A 24,653-nucleotide genomic window follows, 5' to 3' on the forward strand; every position below is an offset into this window, starting at 1 on the left:
TCCTGTGCTAAGGTTTTTCGTGGACGAGACCGTTTGATTCTTGCTGTAACCCCAGAAAACAGGAGCTGTGATTTACCCATTTTGTATGTGAGGTCCCTGAGGCTTGGAAAGATGAAGTCACTTGTCTCGGGTCACACAAGTGGCGGAACCAGGACTGGAACCCAGCACTGTCTGCCCTTTGAATTACACCATTCAGATGCCAACATGGGGCACGCGAGAGGGGAAGGGGCTGGGTGCTGGGAGCGGGCTCCAGAGGCACCAGGACTAGCCAGCGCCCCCTGGCTATGAGGTTATCTAAGCTGGGGCCAGCCTGCCGCTGCGGGACACTAAGATGTCCCTTTGGACAGAAAGAGCATCTCCCTGTGCCTGGAGCGGGGGACCTGGGCCCTCCTGCTCTCTGCCCACTGCTGACGTGGACTGTGTCGCACGTGGGGGCAGGCACCCGACCTGGACCCTCCCGGGCTGGCGAGAGTCAGCCCCCTGAAGAGCGCTCCAGTCCCCTCAGCTAGAATTGTAGATTCCAGGAGCGGGCGAGTGGGTTTGAACCACGGGATGAGGACCGAACTGCGTGTTGGGTCCCCACCCACCCACAGCCAGGGAGAGGGCTTCCCCGGGCTTCCGAGGGCCCTACTATTTAGCCTGCAAAGTGAGGGCCGGGTAGGCTCAGAGGCTCTGCCTGGGCTGCCGGGGGCTCCCCCGGATCCGCATCCCTGACGGGAGGCCTCCTCTCCATCACCTCGCGCACGCCACGCGCCACTGGCTGCAGGCCTGGGGGCCACCAGCAGGGCTGTGCACTTTCCCTTTCCCTCCAGCGGGCACGAGCCCAGAGGGCCCTGCCTCACCCTGCGCTGGCGGTGATGTCAGCGGAAACCCCAGGGTGCTGAGGACCTCCTCCTACCTCAGCCACGGCCCTACCCTGCCCTGCATCCTGCACCCACACCTGGACGGGCTCAGCCTCCCAGAGGACACCGCGCCCACCTGCCCCCCGCTTCCCCGTGAAGCTGAGGGGAACCGGGCCCTGCTGCCTGCCTCTCCCCTGCCCGACCTAGGCTTCGTCTCCCCATCCGCAAGGATGTCTGGGTGATGAGTGGGTACCGGAAGGCAGGGGCAAAAGGGGTAGCCCCAGATGCTCAACTCCTCCCCTGCCTGCCAGGAGCTTTCCCCGCCATCCTCCCAGGATGTTCCATTGCCCTGGCCAACCCATGCCTCGGGCTCCGTGACTCCGTCTCCCCTGGCAGAGGAGTGGGGTTACCTCTCCCTGGGCTGGAAGATCCTTATCCTGCCCTGCTGAGTCACTGCCGGCTCCTCCCGCTCTGTCCCCTCCCTCCCTACCGGCCTCCCTCCTTCAGACTTCTCCGGCTTTCTCCAGACTGTCTGGGTTCCTCAGGGGCCCCAGGGGTCAGAGGACAGACGGCATCTCCCTGAGAGGACTTGGAGTCCCACCCCGAGTGACCGCCACCCCAGCACTGTTGGGACAGTGACAAGGAGTAAGGGCGTCGCTAGCTGTGTGACCTTGGGCAAGTCACTTGGTGCTTCTACACCTCACTTTTCTCCTGCACGGAACAGGGATGATGATAATGGTACCTTCCTCGGAGTAAAAGGACGATTGAGCTAATACATGTCAAATCTCTGGCACTCAGCACTCGATAACGTTGCGTATTATTGTTACCTGCCCCGTCGGGCCCTATCCTCCTGTCTCGGCTAACGACGCCACCTCCCCCTTTCCAGTCCCCATGCCCACATGTCTGCACCTTTTCTGTTCTTTAGACCCTGCTTTCCTCCTGCAGCCTGTCCCCACAACCCCAACGGGATCTGACCGTGTGACGCTGGGCGTAGACCACAGGACACAGATACGAGACTGGAGAGTTGGGCCGTCGATCGTTCAACCCTCCTCCCACGACAACCAGTTCGGAGCATTGGACTTTGCAACCCCGGGGGGGGGCTGCGTGTATTGAGGGAGAGACAGAGGGGGAAGGGTGGACACTCAGGGCACAGGGGGCTCTGAGTGGAGTCAAGGGGTCCGGGCTGTACTGGGCGCAACTCCGTCCGGGCTTCCAGGCCATCTGTCTGCAACACTCGAGTGGTGGTTGGGTCTGTGAGGAGTTCACCCCTCCCCGGCCCCCACAGGCACCTCTCAGAGGTCCCGTCCTTCCCACCAGAGCACCCTGAGCACTCGCCAGCCGCTGCGAAATGCGTGAAGTGACAGAGGGCTCGAGAACTCAAGGCGCACAAAGGGCTGTGGTGCAGAGGAAGGAGAGGGCAGGCAGGGCTTGGAAAGGGGCCGAGGAGGGTCTGGGTGGCAAAGAGGGGAAGGCCACACCTGGCCTGGAAGCCGTGCCTGGGGCTGGGGAGGAGCTGGCACTCAGGCCGGTGGGGCGCAGCCCCCCAACAAACATTCGGGAAGCACCCCCCACATGTGCCCCGAGGAACAGCGTGGACATAGAGAGACCCACACCCTGCCCACCAGGGGCTCCGGGGCTGCTGGGACGGAGGGCCAGATGGCTCCAGAGTCACCGGGGCCCTGCTCTTAATTAGTGGCCTCCCCCCTGCCCGACCCCGGGTGCCTGAAGTCTCCCCGCGCTCCCCCTGCCCTCTGGTGACCCCATCTCGGCCAGGGAGGACGGCTTCTCGGCCCCCTTCTCCCTGGGTGCGTAGCACCGCGTTGGGCACCCAGCTGGCACCCACAGGCGCTCGCCCAGGGCAGAGCAGCCTGGTCTCTGTTCTGGAAGCCGGGGCTGTACGCGGTGTCTGTCTCCCTCTACTGGTCCCTTAAGGGACAGCCTGGCCAGGACGCTTGGCACAGAGCTGGTGGTGTCCAGGTCTCCCAGGCAGTGGATGGGGAGCACGGGGAGGCGGCGAAGAGGGCCCGGGGACTCGGGCCCGGCTGCCGCCCTCAGGAGCACCGCCGCCTCCTGGGTCTCTGCGGCCCGAAGAAGCCGGTCTCCGACAGGGGCCCCCAGGGGTGGTCTGAGGGAGGCCAGGTGGCCTCCCCGATGCCTTCCCCGCAGGCCAGCAGGCCCCTAACAGCCTCCTTCCCCTTCCAACCCGTGAATGGAACTGTCATCCATGGATTTATCTAAACCTTTTGTGCAGCTATTTATATTTCCAGCCGAGACCACATTTTGGAGTAATGAGTTCCATCGGGGTCCTCCCCTGCTGGGTGAAGCACGCTGCCTTTGATTTGTCCTAAACTTACCTCACTCGCGCTCCGAGGGGGCCCTGTAGCTCCAGCATGCCAGGTTCTGGTGAACAAGCCGGAGCTTCCCCTCCGCATCCCTGCTGTGGGTTTAAAATTTCCATCCCATCCGCCTTCCACCTCTAGCCTGCAGCCCGAGGAGCCCGGGTCTCCCGCCTGCGCGCGGGGCGACCGGCAGAGCGAGGACAGCCAGCACCTCGTGCCGGCCTCTGGCAGCCTGCCAGGCCAGCGAGGACTCATTCTCCCCACGACGCCGAGGTTCCCGAGGGCCCGGGACTGCGGGGTGGCCCCTGGCGGCAGCCACAGGCTTCCGGCACCGCGCCTCTTTGCGGGGCTGACCTCTGCCTCCTCCGCCGGAGCCCCCTGACCAGTCCCGGGCCTCCAGGCCTTTCTGTGTATTGTTTCTCCGGGGGGGGGGGCTCTCCTCCCAGGTTCCTAGTGGGATTCACCAGGGCTCCGTCCACGCTGGTTTACAAGAGGTTGAGGGCACACTCCAGAGACGGGGATGGTGAGGCACGACAGTAACAGCGGCAATGCCCACGGCGTGTACCGAGAGCTTTCACGGACGCGGACCGAGTGAACCCTCACACAGCCCTTTGAGGGAAGGACTGGTATTGCCCCTTCCCCCCGATTTCCAGGTGAGACAACTGAGGCTCAGAGGAAAGAAGCGATGTGTCCAGCCCGGGAGCAGTGGAGCCAGATCTGGGCAGACCAGGGCCTAGAATGCCATCAGTCCCCCGCGACAGACAGCCTGTCCTGCAACCTCTCCGAATGCTATACCCTTGTCGTTCAGTACATGCTTTTGTTTGTTGTTTCGGTTTATTTTGGGAGAGAGTGTGAACGGGGCAGGGGCAGAGAGAGAGAGAGAGAGAGAGAATCCCAAGCAGGCTCCATACTCAGCGCAGAGCCCAATTCAGGGCTGTCTCACGACCCTGGGATCATGACCTGAGCCAAAATCAAGAGTCAGGAGCTCAACTGACTGAGCCACACAGGAACCCCATCAACAAATAATTATTTAAAAACATGTTTTTAATGTTTATTTCTTTTTGAGAGAGAGAGAGAGACAAAGTGCGAGCAGGGGAGGGACAGAGAGACAGGGAGACACAGAATCCGAAGCAGGCCCCAGGCCCCGAGCCGTCAGCACAGAGCCCGACGCGGTGCTCGAACCCACAAACTGTGAGATTATGACCTGAGCCGAAATTGGACGCTTAACCCACTGAGCCACTCAGACGCCCCAACAGATAATTATTTTAAACGTTTGAAATGGTAACCACCTTCCTGCATCCATATCTGCCTTACCACACACATATTCCTACATACTTACATACTTTGGTACCTGTGGGGTGAAGATTAGGAATTTGGGGGTTGAAAGGATCCTGAGAGAGCATCTCGTGCAACCCTCTCATTTTATCAGGGAGGAAGCCGAGGCCCCAAAAAAGGCCTTGACTTGCTGGAGACTGTGAGCAGGGCTGGGGCGGTCCCGGGTCTTTTCCGGCACAGACCCCAAACGGCCTTTGGGTTCCTATTCCCCTCCCAACACACGGTGCGCCTCACGGTTACAAGGCCCTCCCCCCCCCCCTCCCCCCCACCTCCTGCTCCATCCGGACCTGACAGGCATCGGTGCCTATGCCAACTGCAAGCCCAGAGAGGCTGCCTGGTTTCAGACAGGAGAACATCCTTCCAGTCCCGCAGCCTAGGGGGAGCAGGACAGCCAATTACAACTCCTCCCGGAACTGCGGCCAGATGACGGGCCCAGGAAGGCCGAGGGCCCCTTCAGGATCACAACACGTCAAGGTTGGAAGGAACCTCAGTGAGCATCTCACACCGCCAGCCACGTCATACAGATGAAGACACAGCCGCAGAGACAGAGAGGGGCCTTCAAGTCACATAGCGAGTCAGTGGTGAAGCACTGACTAGAGACCCAGGACCCCTGATTCCCAGCTCCAGGCTCCTTTCTGGTCTGAGCCCTTCGGAAGGGTCAGGTGATAACTGACCTCTGGCAGGGTGTGTGTGTGTGTGTGTCTGTGTGTGTGTGTGAGTGAAGAGACTCATTAAGAATCCTAAAGAGGGGTGCCTGACTGGCTCAGTCAGAAGAGCATGCAACACTTGATCTCGAGGTTGTGAGTTCAAGCCCCACGCTGGGCATTGAGATTACTTAAAAAAAAATCCTAAAGACTTTATGTGTGTGGGTGTATGTCTGAAGATTCATTAAACATCCTGAGAGTTTATGTCTCTCTCTCCCTCCCCCAGGCCTTGCACCAAAGACCTCAAGGCCACAGGGCCCTACAGCGTCAGAGGTGTCGGGGCAGAGGCACAACTGTGTGATTATTGTGCCCCCTCCTCGCCTTCCAGGAGCTTTGACATCTGCTCCTGTCCCAGTTGGGCTGCCCAGGCGACAGGTGTGGGGCCACGGTGGAGAGTGTGTGAAGGCTAAGCTGAGTTACACTGGGGTAAAAAGAGAGTGAGGGATATGGAGAGAGGAGGAAAAGGAAGAGAATAGCTAATGCTAGGTTCTTTTGTGGGTTTTTTTGACAGAATGTGGGGGTGGGGGGGGGGAAGGGCAGCTACTGTCCAGGGAAGGACGGGACTGTGGGAAGAAGCTGGAAGTTCCATCACAGCACCTTAAGTAGACGTATATGAAATAATGTTGCATTATTTCAAAATGCAAGGGGGGGGGGAGCGGCACAGAGAAGGCCTCTCTGAGGTCGAGCAAGTGCAGCTGAGCCCCAGGAACAGGAGCCAGTATGTGAGAAGGGGGACATTTTAGGAAGGTCACTTTGGTGCTGTATGGAGGGTAGACTGGAGAAGACAGGCTGGAGGCAGGGGAGCACTCAGAGAGCTCCCACAGGCATCCAGGCGAGAGAGAATGGTGGCCGGAGTCAGGATGATGGCCGTGGCCGTGGCCGTGGGTGCCACCCGTTTGGAAGGTGGAGCAGTCAGGGCTTGCCGAAGGACTGTGACGTGGGATGATGGAGACTGGGTGACTCCCAGAGGACTGACTTAAATGCCTGGGTAAAGGTGGTGCCCTTTGCACTGATCCCCTTGGGAGGCAAGACCAACCTCCCCCACGGGTTCCTGGGTGGCTCAGTCGGTTAAGCATCCAGCTGGATCTAGGCTCAGCTCATGATCTCACATTTCTTGACCTCCAGCCTCAAGCAGCTCTGCGCTGACAGAGCAGAGCCTGCTTGGGATTCCCTCTCTCCTTCTCTCACTCTGCCCCTCCTCTTGTCTCTCTCTCGCTCTCTCTCTCAAAATAAATAAATAAACTTAAAAAAAAAAACAAAAAACAACCTCCGCCAGTGCTCTAGGGAAGACTGGTGAGAAACTGCACCTAGGGCAGGAGAGGGAGAGACAAAGGGGGATCCAGAACTGCAGGCCAGGAGCTGGAGGGCAAGGGGCAGGTAGACAAATAGATTGTTCACTGCAGACAATACCGGAGGGACAAGGCCGAGCCCCGACCCTAAGGAACTCAGCGACGCCCAAGTCCCTTCAGAGCACTAGGAACCCTGGTGCTGTGCCGGCTAGAGCTCAGAAAGTCCCTCCAAGACTTTCTTTCCACTGTGCAGCCTTGCAACCTGGGGCCCAGGGCAAGGGGGGAAACTTCCCTGGCTGCACGGTCTTAGGAGTCTTTTTTTTTTTTTTTTTTTTTTTTTAGAGAGAGAAGGTGGGGGGGGAGAGAAAGAAAGAGAGAGATCAGAGAATCTCAAGCAGGCTCCGCCCTGTCAGCGCAGAGCCAGAGGAAAGGCTCAATCTCACAAACCGTGAGATCATGACCCTAGCCAAAATCAAGTCAGACGCTTAACCGACGGAGACACCCAAGCGCCCCTTTGGGGGGGTCTTTTAAAAAATGGTCACACAAATGCGACTCTACGCTCGGAAAATGTTTCCAGCGCTCCCCACTGGTGTCCCTCATCATTTGGCAGCCCCCACCCCTCTGCTAGGCTCACGGAGCATTTCCTCCCGCCCCCCGACCAGAGGCAAAGCCCACGCACCAATGACCTTTTACTCCCGCTTGCCCCTGCTGGGTACACCCTTCTACCCCTTTCAGCCCCGATCATCTGTTTTTCAAGATCAATGACGGATCCTCCAAGCCAGAACGCACAGCCACCTCCCGACCTCCCACCCTGAGATCCTGAAGCAAATTTAGTCTCTTTAGAACTGGTGGTTGCGGCTTGTGTCCGTGCGGAAGGCCCAGCTTCGACCAGGTATCCAGACGACACCCAGGAAGATCTGTACTAAGCGAGCCAGGCGGGCGAGCCCGTACATCTCAGGGCTCCGAGCCCGGTGCTCGCTCCATGGCGGCCGCGGGTGCGCGGCCGCCGAGGCCCAGCCGAGCCGGCCGGCCCGCTGCCCAGGGGCGCGAAAACGCAGGGGCCGGCGCCCCCGGCTCCAGTCCCCGCGCGGCCCGCCTCCCGACCGAGGACTCCGTCACGTGACGGCGGAGCCGGCGAGCGTTTTTCTCACGTGACGGAGGCGCCGGTGTGCGGGCCAATGAGAACGCGGGGCGGGGCTTCCGGGGGGCGGTGCGCGGGAAGGGAACCCCCGGGGGCCCCGCGGCGGCGGCCGAGACCCGGGGACCAGCCGCCTCCCCGGGGTTGGGTAGGGATCCGTTGCGGGCCGGCCGCCAGTCTCAGCTCGGTCGCGGGCCAGGCCCGGCCCCGGTCCTGGGCGCAGCATGAAGTGTCTGGTCGCGGGCGGCAACGTGAAGGGTGAGTTGGGGGCGACCGGTGGGCGGGGGCACGTGGAACCGCGGGAGATGCCAGCCTAACCCCCGTTTCTTTTCTCCTCCCCGCAGTGCTCGGCAAGGCCGTCCATTCCCTGTCCCGTATCGGGGATGAGCTCTACCTGGAGCCCCTGGAAGACGGGGTGAGGGGGTGGGTGGGATTACAGCAGGGAGCCCGTTTCGCCTCCCATCAGGCCAGATGCCCTTGGGCAGATTTGTCTGCCGAGTTTGTTCCCCCCTCCCCCCACCCCGTTGTTGCGGCGTCAGTTCGGGCCCTGTCATCTTCCCTGGTCCCTGAAGTGCCCGGTGGCGGGTGGGGGGTGACTAGGGGAAAAGGCAGAGTATGTAGACCCCTTGCTGTGGGAGCAGTGCCGCCAGGGACTCAGGGAAGGCTTCGGGGAGAAGGCATCCGCCGACGGGACCGAGAGGGAGGATTTCCACAGGTGCCGGCGGAGGACAGTAGGGCAAGTGTGCGACAAAAGCCAGCCAGAGGGCAGGGCCGTCTCTGCCCCCTGACCGCATCCCTTTCCCTGCTCTTCCTGGCCCAGCTCTCTCTCCGGACGGTGAACTCCTCTCGCTCTGCCTATGCCTGCTTCCTCTTTGCCCCACTCTTCTTCCAGCAGTACCAGGCAGCCACCCCTGGTCAGGAAGCCCTGCGCTGTAAGATCTTGATGAAGGTGAGGCCCTTCCCTCATCAGCGGCCCTGTGCCGCTGCCCTGGAATGTGTCTGCTCTGGGACATTCGGTAGATACTGCCTGGGGAGGGAGAGGTACTGCAGGAGCGAGCCGGTGTCAAATGCGGTGAGGGGCACAGTAAAGACCACAGAGCGTAACGGGAGATACGGAGAGGGTGGTTGATTCTGCCGGGGTTTGGAGAGAGTGGTGATATCCAGGTTGGCCCTTGAAGGGTAAGTGGGTCTCTCAAGGCATCCCGGACACGTGTGACAGCATGAACAAAGGCCCAGAAAGGCGTAAACGTCCTGCACGTTGTGGAGCTCCTTTCCTGCCGCGACAGTGCTGAGCCTGGGATGGCCAGGTCCTCCACGGGACGTGGAAGCTGGTCGGTGGAGGCACGGCACTGAGCCGATGGATTTGCCCCACTCAGTCGTTCCTGGCCGTCTTCCGCTCGCTGGCGACGGTGGAGAAGACTGTGGAGAGATGCTGCATCTCGCTGAATGGCAGGAACAGCCGCCTGGTGGTCCAGCTGCACTGCAGATACGGTGAGCGGGCAGCCGGCTGGCCACGGGGTCCCTGGGGTGGAGGTTAGCAGGACCCACTGAGACCCTGTCTGCCCATCCAGGGGTGAGGAAGACTCACAACCTGTCCTTCCAGGAATGCGAGTCCCTGCAGGCCGTCTTCGACCCAGCCTTGTGCTCCCATGTGCTCCGTGCCCCCGCACGGTGAGTCTGTCGGCTGGCTACAAGCTGAGCCGCGGGTCTTCTTTTCTTCTCTGGAGCTTCAAGAGTCGATTTAAGGAGATGCCTTCTTCATTTTCTCTTCTACATTTGCTGTCGGGGCCCGGTCTGGCTCTTAGGCAGAGGCTGGAATGGAGGAGGGCGGTGCCCCAGGGTCCTCAGGATCTTCAGGAGCCTGTGTTCTCCACCCCAAAGGTCCAGCTTGGCTTTCTGGCCATTCAGACCCATTCTGACTCCTCTTTTAGAAGGCAGGTCTTTGAAGCACCTGGGTGGCTCAGAGTATCCGACCCTTGATGTTGGCTCAGGTCACGATCCCAGGGTCGTGGGATCAAGCCTCGTGTTGGGCTCTGTGCTGGGTGTGGCGCCTGCTTGGGATTTTCTCCCTCTCTCTCTGTCCCTCCCTCACTTGCTCTCTCTCTCTCTCTCAAAATAAACTTTAAAAAATGTTTAAAAAGAAAGAAAGAAAAAAAGCAAGCAGGCAACCAACCAAGCATGTCTTTGGTTTGCACGTAAATCCTCTCTCTGGCCTGAACAGCCTTGAACGTCCATCTTTAAGCTTTGTGGCTCAGGAGCTCAAAACCCTTCTCTGGTGGGGTCATCCTTCTGGGACCGTGTTCTTTCGAGAGCAGCCTCTTTTCCTATCTGCCCGGACTGTAGATTTGAGGAGTCCGCGGCCCAAGGAAGGAGGCTGGACAGGGAGGTCATGGTCCAGAACGGCTGCCTGAATAAGCAGCCGTGGGGGTGGGGCTCTGTTCTGGGAAAATCTGAACACCCAGGGGCAGTGCAGGACCTGGCAGCTGGGGGCTCCAGTGGAGAACACTAGTGTGGAGAGGGGTAGCTCCCCTCCCACCCTCTGCTGGATGCTGCTTGTATTTGAGTAGCCCAAGGTCATGTTCATTTTGGTAGCCATAAGGTGTGGTATCTGAAGTTCCCTTTGAGTCCCTACAGTCTATTTTTCTGAGTTCTGTTGGGATAGTGCGCTCAGGACTCCTTTGGGTAAAGGAAGAGGGAAGGGTATCACCTCTGGTCTGGATTTGGGTGCTATTTTTTTCTTTTAATGAGCAATTGTTTTTCCTTGTTTAGTGGACAATTTCAAATATCTGTAAAAGCAGATGCCCACTCCCGTCTCAATTGTCTTGAGGCCAATTCCAGACGTTGTCTCGTACGTGAATACTTGTTAACGTGTATTCTAAGAGATGAAGATTTAAGGCCTTTTTCTGAAGGCCGAGTTGATGGATGGCACCGCTGTGGTTTCCCACCCCTCGGTGGGCAGGTGCTGCCTGCCTGGTTCGGCCCATGCAACAGCCCATCCTTCCTGTTACCTCCTCTGGATTCTGCTCTGGTCTGCCCCATCCCTTGCGGTGGACTTTTCTCCAACAGCCCGAGAGCTTTGGATGGGGTAGGAACCAGGTCCCCCTCACCCTGTCCTCCCTCCCAGGGCGTGCTAGGCCTGGCACATGGTAGGTGTCTGTGCGCTAATAACCCGCGCCACAGCTCTGCCTCAGCTCACCAAGAGCGAAGGCCCTGGGCAGGGCCAAGCCTTGGTGTGATGCTGTGCCCTCCTCAACAGGGTCCTGGGGGAGGCTGTTCAGCCCTTCCCCCCCACATTGGCAGAAGTGACGCTGGGCATCGGCTCTGGCCGCAGGGTCATCCTGCGCAGCTACCAGGAGGACGAGGCAGGTGAGGGAGCCAGATGTGGCCTGGGATGACTCAGGGCGGGGGGGTGGGGTGGGGGCAGCCGGGGTAAGAGGGGACAGGGCCCAGAGGCCTGGGTTCCTCCTGCTCCTGCCTCCAGACAGGACTGTCAAAGCCATGGTGACGGAGATGAGCATCGGGGAGGAGGACTTCCAGCAGCTGCAGGCCCGGGAAGGGGTGGCCATCACTTTCTGCCTCAAGGAATTCCGGGTGAGTTTCCCCCCAGCACGCTCCCCACCCTGCCCTCCCGGCCCCGCCCAGGCTCACCGCTCTGCCTCTCCACCCCCAGGGACTCCTGACTTTCGCAGAGTCCGCAAACTTGTCTCTTAGCATTCACTTCGATGTGCCAGGCAGGTAATTCCCAGCCTCAGGTGTGGGAGGGGAGGCTCTGGGCTGCCGGGAGCTGCAAAGCCCTGACCCGGCCCGGGACCTGTCATCTGCCTAGGCCAGCCATCTTTGCCATCAAGGACTCCCTGCTGGACGGACACTTCGTCCTGGCCACGATGTCCGAGTCGGACCTGCGCTCCCCAGAGCGACACAGGCTGGCGCCTCCGCTCCAGGCTGACAGGTGAGGATGCCCACCCGCCTGCCCACGCCTCCCCACTGCCACCTCTGCACCCTGGCCTGAGCCTGCCGCCCGCGTGCCACCCCCGGCGCACACACTTCCTGTCAGGCCCCAGCCCCTACAGTCCTCACAGCCCCTTCCAGCCCCGCAGGCTCAGCCTTCCCGATCAGCTGTGCTCAGAGATCCCTCCCACCCAGGGAAGTGTCCCCAAGGTCGGGCTGGTTTCCTTCTCTGGCTGAGTCCTCCCCTCTGAGCCTCCTCCCAGGCCAAGGAGGGAACAGGCTGCTGGGAGGCAGGGAGCTGCCTGGGGCTGGGGAAAGCAGGTGGCTGGAAGGGCAGGTGGGATGGGGAGGATGGGCCCAGTGTAGCCGAAACAGAGGAAGTTTAGTCTGGCCCCCCGCCCAGCACGTCCCTGGGCCCCAGTGCTCTCCAGCTCTGTCTCCCGGGAAGGTGGAGGCTTTGGCCCCAGGTGGTCTAGCTCAGAGGATTTGACGCTCCCCTACCCAAACTGAGCTAAACTCGCTCCCAGGATGCCTCCCTCAGGCCCTGATCTGAACTCTCATCCAACGGATTCCAGGTCCACTCCCTGCAGGAAGCCTCCACTTAACCACTACGTCTTTTCCCCTCCAACTGAGTGAGAAGGTAGTGAAGCCAAGGGATCATCACTGGTCACAAGGCTTTTACAGCCCCCTCTGAGTCCTCTAAGGAGAGGCCCTGCCTCTGTACCCTCTTTTCTCCCTGTTCCTGACACCGTGTTCCTGCCTACAGCACGCCCCACCTGGATGACTTTGCCAATGACGACATTGACTCTTACATGATCGCCATGGAAACTACTGCAGACATCGAGGGCTCCCGGGCAGTACCCTCTATGTCCTTTTCACCTGGCCACCAGCCCCCTTCTAGCCCTGGCCCCTACTCAGAGGACAACGACACTGAGCCCAGTATAGAGCCTGGGACTCCCCCCCCCAAGAAGGTAGGGGCTGGAGATGGAGGCAGGGGTGGGTGGGAGGCAAGGAGGGAGCAGCCTCCAGAACTCACCCCGCTTCCTCTGCTCCCTTCCAGTTCCGCTCGCTGTTCTTTGGCTCCGTCCTCGCCCCTGCACGCTCCCCTCCCGGCCCCAGCCCTGTGCTGGCTGAAGATAGTGAGGGTGAAGGCTGAACTGAGAACAAGGCCATGTCCAGAGGCCCTGGACTAGACGAAGCCACGGCCTCCCCCTTCCCCCAGAGGGCTGATCTCTGCCCTGGTGGGTGGTAAAGGCGGGCTGTGCTGGAGTGGAGCTGGTTGGTCTTGTCCCCACCTCAGACCCCTCCCAGCTGTCTGTGACTAGCCTGGGTCCTGTCTTCTCTCACCAACCCCCAACCAATCATGTCTGTTCCCAGGTTTGGCACTGAGCTGCCACCTGATGGGAGGTCCCTCACCTGTTCCTCCCCGTAGGCCTTCAGGCCAGACTCCTAACTACGTAGCCAGGGTGGACACCTGCCTTCCCTAAGACAAAAGTCACAAAGGGGCTCTTGGCCCCTGCTACTCTCCCAGCTTTGCCAATCATGACGTGTCCCTTCCTTAAAACCCTGGGCACGCCCCTGGGATCCCTTGAGCCGGCAGACTATTTTTCTTGCTTTCTCTATGCTGTCTGGCCCTGGTTTGGAATTCTAAGCCCCTGTGGACCCGAGCCTGTGGCTGGGGTTGCCTTGGCTGGCGCCCCATGCCCAGCAAGCCTGTCCTCCCAAGCGGCTCTGGGCAGAAGGGCTGCCAGGCTCAGTATTTGGGACAAGGGAGACAGAGGCCGTGGCGAGAATCCAGCTTTGACCTTTATTCAAGAGACCAGATGGGTCGCCCCAGGATCTGTCTGCTGGCCCTGAGGCCAAGCGAGGCTGGAAACCCACATCTGGCCCTGCTTTGCCCTGAGCTGCAGCCTCAGCCCCAGGGTCCTGCTTGTCACCACCGCCGGTGCAGGCGGAAGGAGCCCTGGGGGACTGGACGCTGCTATCGATTCATTAAAAAAAAAGAAAAAGAAAAATATACCAAGGCTCCGTGCTCCCCGTGACAGGTGGGCCTGGGGGGAGCCAGCACGAACCCCCCCCCCAACGGCCACATAATTTCTGTACAATCCACCATCTGGGGCAGAGTGCGGGCACGTGGAGGCTATTTCTTGGCTTTGGCGGAGTTGCGGGGTGGGGTGATGGGCCGGCCCCCAGGGTTCAGGCCGCTGAACTGCCCGTATTTCCCCTTGTTCTTGTCAGCGGGCTTGAGGATCTAAAAGAGACAAAGCTGGTCAGGCTCACGGGCTAAGCCGTGGGGTCACGGGCCCCGTCCTTCCCCATCCCCACCTGGAAGGAGCACATGAGCGTCTCATCCACACTCATCATGGCGCCTGCGTTGTCAAACTCGCCACAGTAGTTGGGAGCTGAGAAGAGTGTCACCAGCTGCCGCTTGGCAAAGAACTCATAGCCATCTTCCACCACCTGGAGGAGGATGGGGGGCAGTTAGCTCAGTAGGTGCTAGCTACCAGGCCCCGGCTCCCCCCCGGCCCAGGGCGGCCAGCCCACCTGGTGTGCCCGGCAGATGAGGTCCAAGTCGTGTTTGTGTAGGAACTTGGCCACTACCTCAGCCCCAAAGGTAAAGGAGACACCACGGTCATTCTCCCCCCAGCCCTGCACGTCCTTGTCAGGGTCAGACCACAGCAGGTCACATAGCAAGCCCTGGTCAGGCACGTCTGTCGGCCGCATGATACGCCGAATCTGCTCCATGGACTGCAGGTCCGGGGACAGGCCTGGGGCGCGTGGGGGGGAGGGGGACACAGGTCACTTTTCTCAAACCAGCCTCGAAGCCCTCCTGCTCCAGAAAGCCTTTGCCGGCCAGTCTCCCCTCACCCACCACCACCTGGCTCTCTCCCAGAGTCCCAGGAGGCCAGGCGGGCAGAAGTCATCGCCTTCTGCCTCTTCAGGTTCCTGCCCTCAAGGACCAAAGAGCTCTCTGAACAAAGGAGACAAAGTACATTCACGATGCCAAGGCCAAAATGGGGGTGAGTGCGACCTAACACCGGGGCGGGGGGCGGGGGGGGGGGGCTTTCTGGAAGATGCGACATGCAAACCAAGACCCCTGGGATGTGGCCTGGGGCTCTTCCTTCCCAGACATTCCTTCCACACGTGCCTCAGAGCCACCCTCACCTCCGTGGCAGCAGAAGATTTTCTCGTCCACAATGGCAGCAATGGGCAGGCAGTTGAAGCAGTCGGTAAAGGTTTTCCACAGTTTAATGTTGTAGCGCCTCTTGCCTGCCAGGAGGGAGATGCCTCGTGAGGCCCAGCTGCCCCCCGCCCGGCACACTTTGTGGGCCGCTCAGACACAGCTGGGGGAAGGATGGAAGGCAAGAGAAGCCCCCTTCCCTGCCCCCCTTCCCCGACTCCACTGCCTACCAGCCGTCCTGGAAGAATTCTAAAGCAGCGGAGTCCACAGGAACCTGAGTTCCAATATGGAACAACCCGCCCCCACCCGGTGAGCAGGGCCAGGCCAAGACTAGGTCTGGTTTATCTCAGCTTCTGGTAGACAGAACCCAGTCCAAATAGGCATCCTAAGTGCTTAATGGATGTACTGGAGGGGAGTGTCCTCAGGCAGGGCCCCACATTAGAATATATATGGTCCTCAGTCAACAGCCATTCACCAGACCCCTCCTGAGTGCCAGGCCCCATGCCAGGAGGGCAGGGTGGAGAGCCATGAACCGACGTGCACCCTTCATAGAGCTCATACTCTGCAGGTACCTGTCAGACACTAATACGTCTACTGCCAGGCCAATGTGAGGGTCCCACTGAGTAGCGGAGTCCCTCACGGACTTGGGCAACCCCAGATACTCTGCCTACTCACACTCATCATAGAAGCCATAGATGCGGTTGATGCTGGCACACTCGTGGTTCCCACGGAGCAGGAAGAAGTTCTCTGGGTACTTGATCTTATAGGCCAGCAGCAGGCAGATGGTCTCCAAAGACTGCTTGCCCCGGTCCACGTAGTCCCCCAGGAAGAGGTAGTTGCTCTCTGGAGGGAAGCCGCCGTACTCAAAGAGCCGCAAAAGGTCGTAGTACTGGCCATGGATGTCACCTGTGACCCAGAGAACCTGTTCAGCGCTAGGTGCAGGGGTTACACTTGAACCCAGGACCAAGTCTGGGCTCCAGGGAGGAGCAATCCAAGGACTTGGAGGGGAGGAAGATTCCACTTTCAGAAAGCAAAAGGGGCCTGGGCAGGGGGCTCACCGCAGATCTTGAGGGGTGCCTCCAGCTCCAGAAGAATGGGCTGGCTCAGGAAAATCTCCCGTGATTTGAGGCACAGACCACGGATCTCGTTTTCTGTTAGCTGTACATTCTTTCCAGGCCGCGAGCCCTGCACTGGGGACGGAATGGGGCATCAAGACTCTGGTCCCTCAGGCAGGAGGAAGGTGGACGACGCAAGTGGCCCTATGGGCACATCTGGGGGCTCATGGGCTTTCTGGGCCCCTCCTTGCCCGAGGGGCAGCTGTGGCTGTTGAGCCTCCCAGGACCTCCGCCTCGGGCCTCCCAGGTCGGGACCCCTCCAGGAGGGGGGTCTGCTGTGCCCAGGGGCCTGCCATCCAACACCCCACCCTACGGCGCAGGACCCCTGGGAGGGGTGGAGCTAGGTTTCTCAGGTTTCTTCCTCGCCCGGAGAGCGCAGGTCGACCCGTGCGCCCCGGGCCCAGGAGAGGGGGCTGTCCCCTCGAGCCAGGGGGTCCCTGGAGCCCCCCCCCCCCCCCAGGCGCGCAGCGACTGGGGGGCAGCCGCAGCGGCGGGACCTCGCGGCCCGTCCCCGCCCAATCTAAGCTGGCCCTGGGAGGGGCAGGCCCGCCCGCGCACCACTTCCGGGCCAGGCAGGGGGCCCGGGCGCGGCGGGCGCCGACCTCCCCCGCCCCGGCCAACCTTCCAGCAGGCGCCCGATGATAGAGTCCAGGTTGAGCTTCTCGCTGTCGGACATGGCGGCGCCGCCGCTCCGGCCCAGCAGCTCCGGGCCCACTCCTGCCGCCCGCCCTCCCGCTGCCTCCTTCCGGCCTGGCGCTCCTTCCGCCCGCCCCAGCCCGCCCCGGCCTGCCGCCCCGCCTCCTCGGCCTGCCGCCCCGCCCCGCGCGCGCTGCCCCCGCGCTCTAGCGCCCCCGCCGGACGCCGGGAGCAGCGGCCGCGGCGGTCCGGAGGCGGGGCATAGGTGACGGGGCGGGGCGGGACGGGGCGGGGCTTGCGCTGAGTTTTGGTGTGTGTCCAGGACGGAGCCCGGCCAGTGGGGTGGGGCTTGGTGGGGCGGGGTCGAGTCTGGTCCCTCCCCTGACGAATGACCGAGTCCAGTTCCGAGGGTATGGGACCGGAAATACTGTGGAAGTTGTTTTTCTCTATCAAAGGCTGACCAGTCTTTCCCACCCACCCTGGGCGGGAGTGTGGTGTGAGTACGTTAATAACTGTCTCCCCATACACCACGGATTAAGTCCTCAAGGTGCAGAAAAAGAAACTGAGGCTCAGAGATAGCAAGGGGCTGGGCCAAAACCCCAGCTTCACATTCATGGAGGACCTTTACCTCCTGAGTCTTTGTGGCCCCCAGGCAGCTGGCCAGACTCAGACACCCACCGCGTTTTGGTCCACACTGTGGTGCGCGCTATTTTTTTTATGGTCCACACTGTGGTGCGCGTTAAGTTAATATTTTTTTTATAAATTCCGTCATTGCTTCTTGAGTGCATAATAACGCTGCATTATGTGCGTGTCCAAAGCATTACTTTGTAAAGAGCAAAACTATAATAAACCCTAATTCTCACTGGAATCCTGAACTGCTTTATGTGCCGGTAACCTCAAAACTGGAGGTGGCCTGGCCTCTGTACCTCTGGTGGGCCCTGACCCGTCACACCCATGGCGGAAACCTAAGCCTGCCGCCATCCAGCCCACGGGGGCCCACGGAGAGCCCACGGGAAGGGTGGGAGGAGCCCACAGCACTGGGGCAGACCGGAAGAGCTTCGGGGAGGAAGGGGTGACCCCCCCCCCCCCACTCGGGAGGGTAGTGTGGGAGGGGCCCCCAGCGGGTTGCTGTCTGCTACTGAGGAGGAAGTGAGAGGAGGAGGTGAGGTGCAGCAGGGAGGTAAGCTGGGCTGGGGGGGCAGGGGCAGGGGCTGGGCCTGGGGCTGGGCCTCTATGCAGAGGTCTGGCTTTTCTGCCACTTCAGGGCCCACCCTCCCCTCCCCCAATAAAAGCGGGGCAGAAGGAGCTTGGTGAGATACCCCGAAGCCTCTTCTCTCTGAACCTCACACAGTCAGGTCCTCGGGCTGGGGACCGGCTAGATGGGAGCCCAGGCCCCAGGCGGATCAGGAGTTGCCTCTCACCCTGGCTCTCCCCACATCTTGCAGCCTGTTGTAGCAGGGGTCTGGGGCACCATGGCCCAGGCCCTAGGGGAGGACCTGGTGCAAACTTCAGAGCTGCAGGATGACTCCAGCTCTTTGGGATCTGACTCCGAGCTGAGTGGGCCTGGCCCATATCGCCAGGCTGACCGCTATGGCTTCATTGGGGGCAGCTCAGCAGAGCCAGGGTAAGTGGGGGAGAGATGGGGGGCAGCGGGGTGCTGGGGCTGAGGATGGGGGCTGAGGGATGAATTTTAGAGTGAGGCTCAACCGCGAGGGTCCTGGAGGGTCTGGGGACTCAGCCAGTGTCACCCCTTCTCACACTCCAGGTAGAATCCTAAAGCCAGCGGGGCTGAGACGAGTGTCTCTGATCTGTCTCTTTTACCCTGAACCTCCAATGCTTTGCACCTATCCTTAAGGCCAAACATCCTTCCCCTTTTAATCTCTGCCCCAACAATCCCAGAACCTAACCAAAGAACCCACACCTCTTCCCTCACCCTCTCCCGTTCCCAATACACAGACAGGAAAACAAGTGCAGATAGGAACTTGCCCGAGGTCCCGCCGGCGACCAGATAGAACTACATTCAAACTCAGGACTCCTGGCTTCTAGTCCGGGGCTCTGTCCACTTAGCTTCTCTTACCCTGGGGGACGGCCAACCAGCCCCTCCCCCAGCACACTCCTACACACCCCCTTCAGCCTCTCCTGCTTCTGCCCACATCAGAGCCACATCCTTTCCTCTCCCCATGACAACGATTGGCAACTCCTGGGTGACAGGTCACCCCCCCGCCCCGCCCCAGGGCTCCCCAGAGATCTCCAGGGCCAGGAGCTGAGTTTACCCGGGTAGCATGAAGGGTGGCAGATGTGGGCTCTAGGTAACAGCTGGCCCACACCTCGACACCTGTGTCATGTGCCCTCAGGCCCGGTCACCCTCCTGCAGACCTTATCCGCCAGCGAGAGATGAAGTGGGTAGAGATGACCTCACACTGGGAGAAAACCATGTCTCGGCGATATAAGAAGGTGAGGGGACGATGGTCCCATTGCCTCTGCCCGTGCCCTGGCAAAATTTACCCCTCCCGCATCCCGGGACCTCCTGCCTTTTTCCCCTACCGCCCAAAGTGACCCTTGCCCCACGACAGGCTGGGGCTTGGGACCTGCCAACAGAAGCAGGAGAGGCTGGCCTAGCTGTTCTAACGGGACCCCTTGGCCTCGCCCACAGGTAAAAATTCAGTGCCGGAAAGGCATCCCCTCGGCTCTGCGGGCCCGGTGCTGGCCTCTGTTGTGCGGGGCCCACGTGTGTCAAAAGAACAGCCCCGACACCTATAAGGTAATAGAGTTGGCAGGGGTCCTGCCTGCCCTTCTCAGAGCCCCTCGCCACTCTGAGCCCTCACCCCCACCTTCCTGTCCACCCACAGGAACTGGCCAAGGCCCCTGGAGACCCGCATTGGATGGAGACCATCAGCAGGGACCTGCACCGCCAGTTCCCTCTGCACGAGATGTTTGTGTCACCTCAGGGTCATGGGTAGGAGGCCAGGGACCCCCAGAGACCTCCGGCCCCACGATCCCCAGGGCACATCGGCCCAGGCCCCCACCTCAGCTTTATATCCTTCCATCTCAGGGGACCCAGTGAGGCCCAGGGGGGCTGAGGCCTGGGGAGGGGCCGCCAGCGGGTGGGGAAGGGGTGCCTGGAGGACTGACCCCTAACGGGGTCTTCTGGTACAGGCAGCAGGGGCTCCTGCAGGTACTCAAGGCCTACACGCTGCATCGGCCCGAACAGGGCTACTGTCAGGCCCAGGGCCCTGTGGCTGCTGTGCTGCTCATGCACCTGCCCCCAGAGGTGAGTGCCCTAGACCCTACCTCAGGGATTCGAGACCCTGACACCCCAACCCCAGTGATCCGTGACCCCCAACCCCAGGAACTCTGGACTCAGGGACCTGGGATCCTTGACTCCCAGATCCTGTGCTAGTGACCTGGGGCCTCATGACCACCAACCTCCGTGACCTTCAAGGCCAACGATCTTGACTCCAGAAACCTGGGACCCTTGGTCCCTGACCCCTGTCCCGGTGACCTGAGAACCTGGATGTCATCACCTTGACTTCACAACTCCTGATTTTGAGCCCCGTGACCATGACTTCTGACCCTTATGACCCCCCACGAACCCAGGACTTGAACTCTGGGAGCCTCCCAACCCTTGACCAGTGAGCCCCAACTCTGTGACTCTGAAAATCGATACTGTGAGCCCTGTGACTTCCACCTTCCTAAACCCATCATCGGCGTCTACCTGGGCAGTGAGGAGTCTTTCGGTCAGAGCCTGAGTTTAGGCCGCGTTTAGGCTCCAGGCTCCAGAGCCACCCCCGGATGATGCCCAGGCCCTCCCCCGTGCTCTTTTCCCCTGCCCTGTGCTTCCCTCTGTGGTCCCCTCGGGGCGGGCATTCACGGCCTGTGCCCCTCCCGCAGGAGGCCTTCTGGTGCCTGGTGCAGATTTGTGAGGTGTACCTCCCCGGCTACTACGGGCCCCACATGGTGAGAGGCTGGAGGGGGTCGGAGGGCACAGGGGAGGGGCTGGGCAGGCAGGCAGGCAGGCAGGGGCCTAGGGACTGAGAGGGGCAGCCCGGGGTTTGCGAGTCGTGCTGACGGACGGACGGACGTGGCTGCAGGAGGCTGTGCAGCTGGACGCTGAAGTGTTCGCGGCCCTGCTCCGGCGGCTGCTCCCGCGCGTGCACAAGCACCTGCAGCAGGTGGGCGTCGGGCCTCTGCTGTACCTGCCCGAGTGGTTCCTGTGCCTCTTCGCCCGCTCCCTGCCCTTCCCCACGGTGCTGCGCGTCTGGGATGCCTTCCTCAGCGAGGGTGAGTAGGCAGCTGGAGGCGGGGCGTGGCCAGGGCCGGGAGCCTGGGGTGCGCACGGGGACGGGCGCACCAGCCGTGCCTGGCCCCACCTGCCGCTGCCAATCCCGGCCTGGGTGGGGGTGCCAGAGTGTGTTCAGGGTGATGGCGTCGGGTTGGCGCTGGGGTAACGGCGCAGCCCCTGGCTGCACGTCACCAGTGTCATCCCCAGCTTTGCGCCTGTGGTGAGACCCCCCCTTAGGGAGGGCAGGCTCTGCCTGGAGGCGGGCTGGGGGCAGAGGTGGGGAGATCGATCGCGGCAGTGGAGCTGTTCAGGGACCGGGCTCAGTAGGCACGGCCAGCGGCAGGGACGCGGCCAGTAGGAGCGGAACGGCGCTCATCCCCGGAGCCCACAGGCACTGGGTGCCAGGCACTGCTGTAGACACTGGGATCACCAGCACGAAGGACACCTACATTCTGGTGGGGGGGGGGGGCGGGGAGACAGCAGTAACCATATAACAAGATATTTATAGAGGTGCCTGGCTGGCTCCGTCGTAGAGCATGCGACTCTTGATCTCGGGGACGTGAGTTCAAGCCCCACGGTGAGCATAGAGCTTAAAAAAAAAAAAGAGCAGGTATTTATAGATTGTCCTAAGTGCCACGAAGAAAATAAAACAAGGGATGTGACCGAGTGTTAGGGGAGCAGTGGGAGGAGAGTGCTGTTTTCAAGATGCTTTTGGCCTCTGCATGGGGGGAGGCATAAACTGGCAGGGCCCGTGTGGAGGCCGCGAGGCCAGGAGAGACACTGTCCGCAGGGTCGCGGCTACAGACGACTTGGCGGGCACGGGCGTGGAGAAAGATGAAGCCAGAGAGGTCGGGCCGAGAGTGAGTGGAGTCGGGGCCCAGCTGAGCCGGACGTTTCAGGACGTGGGGGCTCTGCCTGGGGACCCCCATGGGCAACCCACCTGCGTCCTGTTCTGTGCGGGTTGTCTGGCAGTTGCAACTAAAAGCTGGTAGACGTCGATCGGTACATTTATTGAGCACCTGCTGTGTGCCCCATCGGCTCCAGGCCCCCTTGGAGTTCTGGCCGCAGGTGTTCAAGTTGTCATGTACGCGTCACCGCCTCTCCAGCCTCAACCTCTGGGGCCCGGCAGGGCAGGGCTGGATCAGTTGGCTGAGCCCTCTTCCTCCCTCTCCGCTGAGGACAGGACGGGCACTGTGAGGGGCTCCTTTCATCGTGATGGTGACATGACTGGTGGCTCTCATCTCTTTATGAGTCAGAGTTGTCACCGGGCCTCATTGGTCCCCGAGGCTGCCCGGAAGGGATTCTGAGGCCCCGGGAACAGCCCGAGGTCACACCGGAGTGTGCCTGAGAGCGTGTAGGCGTGTGCGTGTGCCCGTGTGCACTGTGCTCTTGGCTCAGGGGTGAAGAGCTCTGGCTGGAATCTCTCCAGAACAAGAAGGTCACGGGTCTTAACTGGCACCCACTTGGCCCTTCCTCGTAAGGACGAGTTGCTGAGGCCCAGAGAACAGGCTTGGGCGAAGCGGGGGCAGCCCCCGGCTCCTGGCGGGCTGCTTTGCTCCGACGTGTCTGCGGCTGCAGAGACTTACTCATCAGTGCCCCCAGTTGCAGCCCCACCGTCGTTCGTTGCTCCTGGTCTGAGTCAAGGCCGCAGAGCTGCAGGAGGGTGGAAGGAGTGTGGCCAAGAGCAGGTTCGGGTGCAGGACTGAGGAGGGGCGGGGCTGGCCCTGCATTGAGTGAGCCCCTGGCCTGCAGGTGTGAAGGTGCTGTTCCGTGTGGGGCTGACGCTGGTGCGCCTGGCGTTGGGCACCACAGAACAGCGCCTGGCCTGCCCGGGCCTCCTGGAGACGCTCGGTGCCCTACGAGCCATCCCCCCCACCCAGCTGCAGGAGGAGGTCTTCATGTCTCAGGTGGGTGCCCCCTGCCTGCCTTCCACAATGGCCCAGCTCCTGCTGCTCAACTGGGGAAACTGAGTCTCACGGCAGGAAGTCAGAGTGAGACCCCAGAGCTCAGTTCCTGTCCTCTGAGCAGCAGAGAATGTGAAAACCCCAGGCTTCAAGCGGCTTTCTATGGTTCCCTTAGCGAGTCTGGCTGTCAGTCCCTCAGCCCTCAGCCGCTTCCTGGGGCTGGGTCCTGCCCGCCCTGTGGGGACCTGACGGTTTCCTGCCCTCCCCCAGTCCGGGCACACTCAGCGCCAACCGCCCCTCACAGGTGCACAGCGTGGCCCTGTCTGAGCGTGACCTTCAGCGGGAGATCAGGGCCCAGCTGGCCCAGCTGCCTCAGTCAACGTCCGGGCCACCCCCAAGGCCGCAGGCCCGCCTGCCTGGGGCCCAGGCCATCTTCGAGGCCCAGCAGCTGGCAGGAGCGCGGGGAGGCGCCAGACCCGAGGTGCCCCGAATAGTGGTGCAGCCCCCGGAGGAGCCCAGGCCACCACGGCGCAAGCCCCAGACCCGAGGCAAGACTTTCCACGGGCTCCTGACTCGGTCCCGGGGCCCTCCTGTTGAGGGCCCCTCCAGGTCTCATCGAAGCTCCACCTCCTTCCTGGATACCCGATTCTGAAGGGCTCGCTTCTGAGGTACCATGGACTCGGCGTCCCCTAACCCCAAGTGCCCGGTTGCCTGATGCCTGCCCCACAAATGGGCACCGCACTTTACTGCCGGGATTTGGCAAATCAGCTCCCTTCCCGCAGACCCTGTCGGACACAAGGGTGAAGGAAGGTCACACGGTGTGGTTTCAGGGGCCCAGACCTGCCGTTCTCCCGCGGAGCTGTCCCGGTGCTGGGCCCTTGCAAGAATGGAAGCTGAAGGACTGTGGGGTTAAGGGCAGCTGGCTGGGCGAGGGGCCCCCGCGGGGCTCCTGGGGAGGCCTAGAATAAAGTCTGACTGAGCAGAAACCTGGCTGGAGTTGGACTGAGTGCTCTCCACCCCCAATTGGAGACCAGCTGCCCCTCCACTCCCACCCTCACCCCCTCACAGCCCGGCCTCTCCTAGACCAGCCCCGGTTTGCGTGCAACAGGATACACTGAGGCTGCCCATTGGCTGATGAAAGGTGGTTGCCAGCAACAGGAGCCAATGGGAAGCCGCCTTGCCCGGTCTCTGGTGGGGGGCGGGGCAGGTAAGGCTCTGGCACCTGTGGAAGGAAGGTTCTCCCAGTGGATGCTGGGCCCAGGAGGGGGCTCTGTCCCCTATTCCTCCCCTCCCCCCCGCCAGGCTGGTTCAGGACCCCCAAGGATGGGGGTACTCTAACCCAAGCCCGCCCCCCACCCATGGCCCTGGTCTGGTCCTCGGAGACAGCTGGGCAAGAACAAAAGCCTACTGTGCCAGGACAAAGGCCCCTTGCCCCCTTCCAAAGCCTTGGCTGCACCCCCTCGGGACTGCCGCCATGGAAACTCCCTCCCACATTCGATAATTGCCCCTGTGGGTGCCTGGGGTGCCTGGGACACGAGCTATCGCCAGGACAACGGGGCCGGTTCCGATGCAGGCTGTGTCCCTACAGTGCCCATTCCCGGGTGCCCTGCCTCCCTGGAGGCCCGCCCCTGCAGGGTGGAGGGTGGAGAGTGGAGGGTGGAGGGTGGCAGGGCATGGTGGGACTCTGGAGTACTGGGACAAAGCATCTGGACTCCTACTTAGATGGTGGAGTATTCAATCTGTTCCTCCCAATGGCTGTGCTGGAACACCGGCCTGGCCACTGGTCAGACCCCTGATTTGGAATGTTCTGGTGACAGGGCCACCGGCTGTAGGCACGCACCTGTTCTTACATATGTTCATATAGTGCTTCTTATGTGCCTGGCCAGGCCCTGGCTCTGGGGCCAACCATCCTGCACCCAAGGAGCCTATGGCCCGGAAGA

At 61.4% G+C, this 24,653-nt stretch overlaps 3 protein-coding genes across 6 annotated transcripts; 2 read left to right on the forward strand and 1 right to left on the reverse strand.

Annotated features, from left to right (window-relative positions):
* Positions 1–7,695: 7,695 nt before the first annotated feature.
* On the forward strand, positions 7,696–13,404 carry RAD9A (RAD9 checkpoint clamp component A). Of its 2 annotated transcripts, XM_042904711.1 has the most exons (11): positions 7,696–7,905; positions 7,992–8,062; positions 8,468–8,596; positions 9,024–9,138; positions 9,219–9,318; positions 10,904–11,013; positions 11,129–11,238; positions 11,318–11,382; positions 11,474–11,596; positions 12,362–12,566; positions 12,656–13,404. In XM_042904711.1, exons 1-11 carry the CDS (start codon positions 7,872–7,874, stop codon positions 12,749–12,751), a joined length of 1,158 nt encoding a protein of 385 aa, XP_042760645.1. In that variant the 5' UTR covers positions 7,696–7,871; the 3' UTR covers positions 12,752–13,404. The 2 variants fall into 2 exon arrangements, with proteins under 2 accessions (XP_042760645.1, XP_042760646.1); XM_042904712.1 differs by lacking the exons at positions 7,696–7,905; positions 7,992–8,062 and having other exon boundaries at positions 8,071–8,596; positions 8,845–9,138; positions 10,904–11,009.
* Positions 13,384–16,654, reverse strand: PPP1CA (protein phosphatase 1 catalytic subunit alpha). Its single transcript, XM_042904713.1, has 7 exons — positions 16,513–16,654; positions 15,835–15,966; positions 15,452–15,682; positions 14,761–14,865; positions 14,140–14,363; positions 13,921–14,055; positions 13,384–13,846 (listed from the first exon to the last, which is right to left on the reverse strand). Exons 1-7 carry the CDS (start codon positions 16,565–16,567, stop codon positions 13,736–13,738), a joined length of 993 nt encoding a protein of 330 aa, XP_042760647.1. The 5' UTR covers positions 16,568–16,654; the 3' UTR covers positions 13,384–13,735.
* Positions 14,847–23,699, forward strand: TBC1D10C (TBC1 domain family member 10C). Of its 3 annotated transcripts, none has more exons than XM_042904708.1 (10): positions 14,847–15,085; positions 17,973–18,151; positions 18,882–18,981; positions 19,181–19,288; positions 19,377–19,483; positions 19,684–19,798; positions 20,419–20,484; positions 20,619–20,808; positions 22,562–22,716; positions 23,018–23,699. In XM_042904708.1, exons 1-10 carry the CDS (start codon positions 14,951–14,953, stop codon positions 23,363–23,365), a joined length of 1,503 nt encoding a protein of 500 aa, XP_042760642.1. In that variant the 5' UTR covers positions 14,847–14,950; the 3' UTR covers positions 23,366–23,699. The 3 variants fall into 3 exon arrangements, with proteins under 3 accessions (XP_042760642.1, XP_042760644.1, XP_042760643.1); XM_042904710.1 differs by lacking the exon at positions 14,847–15,085 and adding an exon at positions 17,629–17,689; XM_042904709.1 differs by lacking the exon at positions 14,847–15,085 and adding an exon at positions 17,650–17,707.
* Positions 23,700–24,653: the final 954 nt, after the last annotated feature.

Source organism: Panthera leo, chromosome D1 (genome assembly GCF_018350215.1).
Source record: "Panthera leo isolate Ple1 chromosome D1, P.leo_Ple1_pat1.1, whole genome shotgun sequence".
Lineage (NCBI taxonomy): Eukaryota > Metazoa > Chordata > Mammalia > Carnivora > Felidae > Panthera > Panthera leo.

Excerpts from the sequence above, each read along its gene's own strand:
- RAD9A (XM_042904711.1), top strand. The coding sequence starts at position 7,872 with ATGAAGTGTCTGGTCGCGGGCGGCAACGTGAAGG. Across the intron at positions 9,319-10,903 it reads GTGCTCCGTGCCCCCGCACG|GGTCCTGGGGGAGGCTGTTC; the intron begins GTGAGTCTGTCG and ends CCTCCTCAACAG. Across the intron at positions 11,239-11,317 it reads TCTGCCTCAAGGAATTCCGG|GGACTCCTGACTTTCGCAGA; the intron begins GTGAGTTTCCCC and ends CTCCACCCCCAG.
- TBC1D10C (XM_042904708.1), top strand. The coding sequence starts at position 14,951 with ATGGAAGGCAAGAGAAGCCCCCTTCCCTGCCCCCCTTCCCCGACTCCA. Across the intron at positions 19,289-19,376 it reads ACAGCCCCGACACCTATAAG|GAACTGGCCAAGGCCCCTGG; the intron begins GTAATAGAGTTG and ends GTCCACCCACAG. Across the intron at positions 20,485-20,618 it reads GCTACTACGGGCCCCACATG|GAGGCTGTGCAGCTGGACGC; the intron begins GTGAGAGGCTGG and ends ACGTGGCTGCAG.
- PPP1CA (XM_042904713.1), bottom strand. The coding sequence starts at position 16,567 with ATGTCCGACAGCGAGAAGCTCAACCTGGACTCTATCATCGGGCGCCTG. Across the intron at positions 15,967-16,512 it reads CATCGGGCGCCTGCTGGAAG|TGCAGGGCTCGCGGCCTGGA; the intron begins GTTGGCCGGGGC and ends TTCCGTCCCCAG. Across the intron at positions 14,364-14,760 it reads AATCTTCTGCTGCCACGGAG|GCCTGTCCCCGGACCTGCAG; the intron begins GTGAGGGTGGCT and ends CACGCGCCCCAG.